Genomic DNA, 9,527 nt, shown 5'->3' on the forward strand with positions numbered 1-9,527 from the left:
AATGTCTTGGTGGCATGGATATTTAAATTTTGGCACTAAATGCAGTGTAATTACCAGAGTAGTTATGTGGCAATTCAGTTTCTGGTTAGCTGGTAAAAGGAACAGTGTTACTGAAAGAGATATATCTGGACTCTTTTGTAATTGGGTAACAAAGTATAATTTTGAACTAGATCTTGAAGCCAAGATACAGCTAAAATTGGCATCTCTACATTATCAACAGTCAAATATCTATATATACATCTTATGAGAAAAAAATACATTATTTAGTTTTGAGTCTTTAATGACACATAAACACAGAAATATGCACAAAAACATGTATACACTCATGTATATGCACATATTAATACACACACGTAGGCACAAATACATACAATTTCCTTCACTTAAATATGTACACACATAGTCATCTATATATATGTGTACATATACACATATATACAGAGACTTGCCCTTTCTCAGAACTTATGGCAGAACACTGGCCTAGCCCTTGGTTGATGTCTCTTTATAAAAGATCTATGCCCCCTCTCCACATTCTCTAGATTTTTTACAGCACTAAAGCAGAGGTCAGCAAACTAGAGTCCATGAGCCATATCCTCTCTACTACTTGTTTCTCCAGGGTCTGTAAGCTAAGAACAGTGTTTACATTGTTAAATAGTTTGAAAAAAATAAGAGGCCTAATACTTCATGGCATATGAAAATTATATGAAATTCATATTTCAGTGTCCACAAATAAAGTTTTCTTGAAACATAGCAATGTTCATTCACATATATATTTATCTAAGGCTGTTTTGAGCTACAAAAGTAGGGTTATTGCTCCAGAGGCTGCACGTGACTCTCTCAGTGTTTCACAGTGATGTCCAGGACACTACAAATCCCAGTGTTACAGTTAGCAATAGACAGCATTTCAGGTATCACATGTATCAGCATACTGTGACATTTTACTATTATTCGTATTATCCATGCATATCCACTATGTCAGCACCAAAAAAGAAAAGCTTTTAAGATATAGTGGAGTGTGGATTTGTTATTGAATTTGGTAAAATAAAATTTATTTACACTGTAACTATGCTAAAAGTACAAAATATAAGTTGACATTGCCAAAGCAAGTGTTCATCATAGTAGCCCCAATTCACCGTGATGGGTAGAAAAATTAGTAAATGCGATCTTCGCCGCCCCTGTTGGGGGTGAGCGCCGCGCGGCTGCAGCATGCCTCATAGGAAGAAAAAGCCCTTTATAGAGAAGAAGAAAGCTGTGTCTTTTCACTTGGTCCACCGGAGCCAACGAGATCCTTTAGCAGCAGATGAGACTGCACCCCAGAGGGTTCTATTGCCCACACAAAAAATAGGCAGTGAGGAAAGGCGAGCAGAACAGAGGAAGTATGGAGTGTTCTTCGATGATGACTATGACTACCTGCAGCACCTAAAGGAACCATCTGGGCCCTCAGAGCTTATTCCCTCAAGTACCTTCAGTGCACACAACCGGAGAGAGGAGAAAGAAGAATCACTAGTCATTCCAAGCACTGGAATTAAGTTGCCTTCATCAGTGTTTGCTTCAGAGTTTGAGGAAGATGTTGGATTGTTAAATAAAGCAGCTCCAGTTTCAGGACCTCGACTGGATTTTGATCCTGACATTGTTGCAGCTCTTGATGATGATTTTGACTTTGATGATCCAGATAATCTGCTTGAGGATGACTTTATTCTTCAGGCCAATAAGTCAACAGGAGAGGAAGAGGGAAGAGATATACAGAAATCTGAGAATGAAGATGACAGCGAGTGGGAAGATGTGGATGATGAGAAGGGAGATAGCAGTGATGACTATGACTCTGCAGGCCTATTGTCAGATGAAGATCGTATGTCTGTGCCCGGAAAAACCCACAGAGCTATAGCACATCACTTGTTCTGGAGTGAGGAAACAAAAAGTCGCTTCACCGAGTATTCGATGACTTCCTCAGTCATGAGGAGAAATGAACAGCTGACCCTACATGATGAGAGGTTTGAGAAGTTTTATGAGCAATATGATGATGATGAAATTGGAGCTCTGGATAACGCAGAATTGGAAGGTTCTATTCAAGTGGACAGTAATCGCTTACAGGAAGTTTTGAATGACTACTATAAAGAAAAGGCAGAGAATTGTGTAAAATTGAATACCCTTGAACCCTTGGAGGATCAAGACCTGCCAATGAATGAGCTTGATGAGTCTGAGGAAGAAGAAATGATTACTGTAGTCCTTGAAGAAGCCAAAGAGAAGTGGGATTGTGAATCTATTTGTAGTACATACTCAAATTTATATAACCATCCACAGCTAATCAAGTATCAACCAAAGCCCAAACAAATTCAAATATCTTCTAAAACAGGAATACCTCTCAATGTCTTACCAAAGCAAGGACTCACAGCAAAGCAAGCTGAAAGAATACAGATGATTAACGGCAGTGACCTTCCTAAAGTATCAACCCAGCCACGTTCTAAAAATGAAAGCAAAGAAGATAAAAGAGCAAGAAAGCAAGCTATCAAAGAAGAGCACAAGGAACGAAGAGTGGAGAAGAAAGCTAACAAGTTAGCATTTAAACTGGAGAAAAGAAGGCAAGAAAAAGAGCTGCAGAACTTGAAGAAGAATGTTGAGGGTCTAAAGCTATAGACAGTGGCGCATACAGGGCAAGGCACTTTATTAGGGGCTCTTCATTATCTTTAGTCATTGACTAGAACCTTCAGAAAGACATAACTGTTTGCCATTTTACTGGCAGATAAGAGGAAAATACAGTATTTGTATTATTTTTATACCAGCAAGTGTCCCCTGCCAACTGTCTTGTAAATACTGTAATGTTTTAATTTTTAATATAAGCTTACATTTGCTCTGAAATAAATGACTTCATGAATGTGAAATGTTTGGATAAATTAAAGGAAAATATCTTCAAAAAAAAAAAAGAAAAATTAGTAAATGCAAAGTGGAATTTATTATCATAGCAGCATTTCTGCACACACACACACACACTCATTCACATTGAAATGAGCATAAAACTACAGTTTCTGAGAGGTTCATTTGTTAGCCAAGCAAGGAACATCATTCACCAATGGCGAGTTAATTAAATCATATTTGATTGCAGCAGACAAATAAAAATGTCTAGAGAAGATAAATTTGTTTAAGACTATTAGCCTTTTGGCAAGAACAATTGTTCAACAAACTAAGGACATGAGGAGAAAAAAATAGTAAGTTAAAAAACAAGGTATGAATATTGTACTGAAATTCCTAGCAAAAACAAGATGCAAGATAAAGAAGTAAAAGGCATACAAATCGGAGAAAAAGAAGTGAATCAGCCTTTATTTGCAAATGATATAATTAGATATGTAGAAAATCTCACAGATACTACAAAAATCTCCTGGAACGAATAAGTGAAAATTGCATGGTCACAAGACAGAGATTAACATAAAAGATCAATTTTATTCTTATATTCTGGCAATGAACAATTAGAGTATGAAATTCAAAGTCATCAACCATCTACAATAGCACAAATAAAAAAGGAAATGATTAAGTAATAAATCTACTATACAGAAAACTACAGGACACTGATGAAAGAAACACACAATATCTAAATAAGTGGAGATACATACAATGTTCATAAATTGGAAGGTTTTGTATTGTTAAGATGTCAGTTCTCTCCAATTTGGTCTATGGATTCAATGCAATCTGAATCAAAATCTAAACAAGCTTTTTTGTTGGTGTAAGCAAGCTCATTCTAAACTCCATACGGAAAGGCAAAGATCTAAAATAGCCAAGATGATTCTGAAAAGGAAATAAGTTGGAATACTCACATTACCAGATTTCCAGACTTATTATAAAGCTACAATAATGAAAACAGTGTGTTATTAAAAAAGTATAGATGTATGTTAACAGTAAAACAGTAAAAAGAGTCCACACAAATATAGTGAACTGATTGCTGGCAAAAGGGGGGAGGTAACTCAGGGGAGAAAGAATAGTTTTTCAACAAATGTTACTAGAAAAATGGAATGTGAATAAGCAAAAAAGAATACTATAGACCCATACTTAATATCTTAAACAAAAGTTAACTAAAATGGATCATAGACCTAACTTAAAATGTAAAACTAAAATTTCTAGAAAAATAATCTGCATGACCTTGGGTTTGGTGATGGTATTGTAGATAAAATACCCAAAGCACAATTCATAAAAGAAAAAAATGTGATTGAATTTAAAAAAGGAAGCAGTACTTTGCAAACTTAAATAGTTTTGCTCTGTAAAAGACTGAGAAGAGAATAAAAACACAAATCATGGGCCAGGGTAAAATATTTGCAAATGACACACCTGATAAATGACTTGCACTCAGCATATGTAGGTATGATTTAAAACTCAACAATAAAAGTTAAGTTAAAATAGCAAAATAACTGAGCAGACACTTTACTCAAAAATGATATATGGATGGCAAATAAACACATGAAAAAGGTATCAACATAATTTCATTAAATAAATGCAAATCAAAACCACAATGAAATACCACTAAACACCTATTAGAATGCCTAAAATTCCAAAAATGAACAGTAAGAAATGCTGACTAGGATGTGGAGCAATCGTAACTTTCATTCACTACTCGGAGAATGTAAAATAATACAGCCACTTTACAAGGCAGTTTGGCAGTTTCTTTTAAATTAAACATAGACCTCCCATATAATCCAGCAATTGCACTCCTAAGTATTCACCCAAATGTTTTCAAAAACCTGTCTCCACACAAATACTTGTATGTCAATGTTTACAACAATTCCATGGCTTAGTAGTGGTAAAGTTTTATTGTGATTTTGTTAACCTCAGGGTCAAGACTGAATTTTTTTTTAACAAGAAGAAGCATACTCAACCAATATTAAAATATGGAATGGCTTTGGAAATAAGCTTTTGCTGCAGAATTGGTAGTGCTTATTAATAAATTCAAGCTAAAATTACAAGGAAAACAGTGGTTAGTATATGAGAAATATACTATAGTAACGTTAATAAGACAACTGTTTGGATAACAAGTAAATGAAGCTGCTTTATACATTTCCCACAATGTCACACATTAAAACAAGATGTAAGATATCCATTCTCAGAAAAAAACAAATTAGTGGTTGTATTTTATGAACTCAGACAATATTTCCAGCAGTGTTTTTCAGGCTTCAATGCAAGTGCAAAGGAAATTTCTATATTTTAAATTCCGTTTACCTGTGCAACTAAAGAGTATCCACCTAACTTCTAATTGGAAGAGACTAATCTGCAATGTAATGAAATGCTGAATGGGAAATATCAAGAGAATAATCTAACAATTCTGCAAATGCCTTATAAATGAAAAATGTTTAATTTGGGCCATAACTCATGGACTGCTATCAGTATTTGGAAATACTTATCTGTGCAAAAAGATATTTTAAAAGATAAAATATGTAACGTTTTCTTACAGATCAACTTTGACAGATAAATATATGAAATTGATTTTGACGAGGAATACTTATCTTGAACCAAAATTCAGCAAAATACTATCCATAGATCCAATTTATTAAAAAGTACATAGTTATTATTATATTTTGAAATTATCAGTAAAAATTGTGGAAATTTTTTTCTCTTTTGTTTATAAGTACCTATGTATCTTCATTTTTGCCTGTTGAACCACAAAGCAAGATATTTACTATCTTGCCTTTTGCACAAGTTTGCCAAAATTCTGCCATAGACTATTTAACATCAGTGCCTTCCTAATTAGTGCATGTATGTACTTGTGAGTGTATGCACATGTATCTTTTATGAGTATGTGTGTCTTAGTCCATTTTGCTGCTGTAACAGAACAACTGAGACTGGGTAATTTATAACAAAAAGAAACTTGTTGGCTTATAGTTCCAGAGGCTGGGAAGTCAAAGATTGAGGGGCCAGCATCTGGTGAGCACATTCTTGCTGCACACCCTATAGCAGAAGGCAGAAGGGCAAGACAGGGCAAGAGGAGTCCAAACTTATCCAAACTTATCCTTACCCATGAGGATGGAGCTCTCATTGCTTAGTCACCTCTCAAAGTTCTCACCTCTTAATACTGTTACAAGGGCAATTAAATTTTAACATGAGTTTTAGGGGGAAACATTCCAACCATAGTTATGTGTAATTGAGTAAACATTCAGGGACAAATCTTGCCTTTCTTCCACAAGGCATATGAACAGATGATTAATTTTGTGTTGATAATTTGGAGATGCCTATGCATTAGCTACATCTTTGCTTCATGATCTGGTTCAAAGTACATCATACAAACACACCATAAATTGGAAATGGGTGGGCAGAAGAAAGTGGAACTACTAACTTCTAGTAGTTCTATTTCCAGGCACTGTTCACTTCCATACAAACCATAATACTGAGGTGTTTATAGAGGTTTTAATTATCATTGTATTGCCTTGGAAATTTTTGAAATGATTTTTTCCATGTTTAAGTATGTAATAATTTTATTTGTAGAAAGCTTTTCTATATTTTTATTTCCCTATATTTGTACCTTAATTATTTTCCTTTATGAATAGCTTATATCCCAGTATGCTCTGATATATTATAAAATAAGACTGAGTAGAAAATACATTCTTAACTTATTCTTATTTTTAAAGAGAATAACCATCGTGTTTCTCAATTAAGTATAATGTTATCTAAAGGTTTTAAATATACACTCTGTCATGCTAAGAACAAAATATGCCAAGCACAATGTTTAGTGTTTTAATTAAGAACAGGTAAAAATCATCTTCTCATCATTTATTGAAATAATTATATATTTTTTAATTATCTTTCCTACTAATGTGAACTATATTAATAATTGCTCCTATCTAATACCAGCATTTTTTGGCTGTGCTAAATTCTATTCAGTCATAATGGAAATATACATAATTTAATATTTTTTGGCTCTGTGATATGAGCTAAAATGTTACTTAAAGTTTTAATATCTCAATTTACAAATGAAGTTACTTGTCACTTTCTTTAGCTTGATCTTCTAACGTGTTTTACTCATCTTATTCCTAACTGTAACAAAGATAAGTTATACATTCTGTCTCTGAATTAGGATCATTTTCTATATAAAGAAATAATGTTCTTAATATTTTTTTCTTTAGAAAATTAAGTAACAATTTTAAAATAAATCTATTTGAGTCAAAAGTAAAACAAACAAAAAAAAATGAGTGCAATTTCTCAAATGTGTCCTGGGTTCCACCTTCTTCAAAAATTATTTGTGAAGATTCCTAAAAATACCCCATTTAGACTTACTAACAGGGATACTTTATGATTTTTGTGAGCCATAGGCACTTCTGGAGTTCTTGATATATTCTGGATATTAACTCCTTTTTAGTCATATAATTTTCAAATATTTGCTCTGATTCTGTGGGTTGCCTGTTCACTCTGTTGACAGTGCCCTTTGGTACACAAGCTGCTAATTTTGGTGTAGATCAATTTATCTGTTAATTGTTTTGTTGCCTGTGAGTTTGTTGTAATATCTAACAAAGGATTGCTAACTTCAGCATCATGAAGCTTTTTCTTTATGTTTTCTCCTAACAGTTTTAAGTTTCAGCTTTTATATGTAGAGCTTTTATCCATTTTAGGTTAATTTTTGTATGTGGTACAAAGTACGGGCCAAATTTCATTCTTTTGCCTGTCCTTTACCCAGTGAATGATCTCGACATCCTTGTCAAAAACCATTTGTTCACATATGTGAGGGTTTATCTCTGGACTTTCTGATCTGTTTTACTGGTCTGTGTCTGTCTCTTGCAAGTGCCTCACGGGTTTGATTACTGTATCTTTGTATAAGTTTTGAGATCAGGAGGTGTGAGACCACTCTGATTTCTTTTTCAAGATTGTTTTGGCTGCCAGAGTCCCCTGAGATTTCATACGAATTTTAGGATTTTTTTTTTTTTTAACTTTTGCAATAACATGTTGGAATTTTGATGGGGATCACATTATTATTGTCATACTTGTTTCAAGATTCATAAAACTTAAGCTTGGAGAAGATAAGTTGCCTAATAAGAATCAACTCTTGGGCTGGGCCCGGTGGCTCACGCCTGTAATCCCAGCACTTTGGGAGGCTGAGGCGGGTGGATCACCTGAGGTCAGGAGTTTGAGATCAGCCCGGCCAACGTGGTGAAACACCGCCTCTACTAAAAATACAAAAATTAGCCAGGCATGGTGGCCGGCACCTGTAATCCCAGTTATACGGGAGGCTGAGGCAGGAGAATCATTTGAACCAGGGAGGCAGAGGTTGCAGTGAGCTGAGATCATGCCATTGTACTTTAATATGGGAGACAAGAGCAAAACTCCATCTCAAAAAACAAAACAACAACAACAAAATAAAAAGAGAGGGAGAGAATCAACTCTTAATCATTACACTTTATTTCATTTTTATTTTCACTGAACAAGTCAGTTCATCAATTTTGTCATCCACAAGGTACTTCTTGGTGTTAAAAAGTTTGTACTTCTTCCAACTTCTCCCATCTCCTCTTTCTCTCCTTCTTCCTCCTTCTCGTTTTCTTATCTTCTAGTATTTTGTCTCATTTGATTATTTCTATTTCCATTTTCTCTTTAGCGTTCAAGTCTAAAGCCTTTAGATATAAAAATTAGCATTTTTATTGCCATATTCCATTATTTACTTTTGTGTGTGTGTTTTTTTGGGGGTCTGTTTGCTGCCTTCTGTAATACTTTACTAATGCTTACATCTGCACAAACTACCATTGTGATTTTGTATTAAATATATCAATGTTACACTTCTGTCCTTTCTAGTTGTTTTTTTTTTACTTTTATGTCTTATGTTGCTACTATCTGGAATATATAGTTCAATATTACTAGGTTTTCATTATTTGATGATCTGTTAATATATTGTCAAATTATTTATATCTTTTAATATCTATTTTAATATTCAAAACAATGAAAGCTACTGTACCAAAAAGGATTATAGTAACCTCTTTTTATTTCCCTAGGCTAAAGTACCTTAGATGATTCAAAAATATTTGTCCATTAGGTTTTTTTTTTTTTTTTTTATACTTTAAGTTCTAGGGTACATGTGCATAACGTGCAGGTTTGTTACATATGTATACTTGTGCCACATTGGTGTGCTGCACCCATCAACTCGTCAGCACCCATCAATTCATCATTTATATCACGTATAACTCCCCAATGCAATCCCTCCCCCCTCCCCCCTCCCCATGATAGGCCCCATTGTGTGATGTTCCCCTTCCCGAGTCCAAGTGAGCTCATTGTTCAGTTCCCACCTATGAGTGAGAACATGCGGTGTTTGGTTTTCTCTTCTTGTGATAGTTTGCTAAGAATGATGGTTTCCAGCTGCATCCATGTCCCTACAAAGGACGCAAACTCATCCTTTTTTATGGCTGCATAGTATTCCATGGTGTATATGTGCCACATTTTCTTAATCCAGTCTGTCACTGATGTCCATTAGGTTTTAATAGTATCACTTAAAGGCAAAAGATTGCTAGAGCTCGTTTGCCATTCAAGCAATCATTTTTCTCCTCCAAGAGAACTATTTATATTTAGTGGGATAA

At 34.4% G+C, this 9,527-nt stretch overlaps 1 protein-coding gene across 1 annotated transcript; it reads left to right on the top strand.

Moving 5' to 3' along the window:
• Positions 1-1,169: 1,169 nt before the first annotated feature.
• LOC111552929 (protein LTV1 homolog) lies at positions 1,170-2,910 on the top strand. The gene has a single exon (XM_023227444.2). It carries the CDS (start codon positions 1,207-1,209, stop codon positions 2,632-2,634), a length of 1,428 nt encoding a protein of 475 aa, XP_023083212.1. The 5' UTR covers positions 1,170-1,206; the 3' UTR covers positions 2,635-2,910.
• The last annotated feature ends 6,617 nt before the right edge of the window (positions 2,911-9,527 follow it).

The sequence above is a fragment of the Piliocolobus tephrosceles genome, chromosome 6, assembly GCF_002776525.5.
Source record: "Piliocolobus tephrosceles isolate RC106 chromosome 6, ASM277652v3, whole genome shotgun sequence".
NCBI lineage: Eukaryota > Metazoa > Chordata > Mammalia > Primates > Cercopithecidae > Piliocolobus > Piliocolobus tephrosceles.

Excerpts from the sequence above, each read along its gene's own strand:
- LOC111552929 (XM_023227444.2), top strand. The coding sequence starts at position 1,207 with ATGCCTCATAGGAAGAAAAAGCCCTTTATAGAGAAGAAGAAAGCTGTG.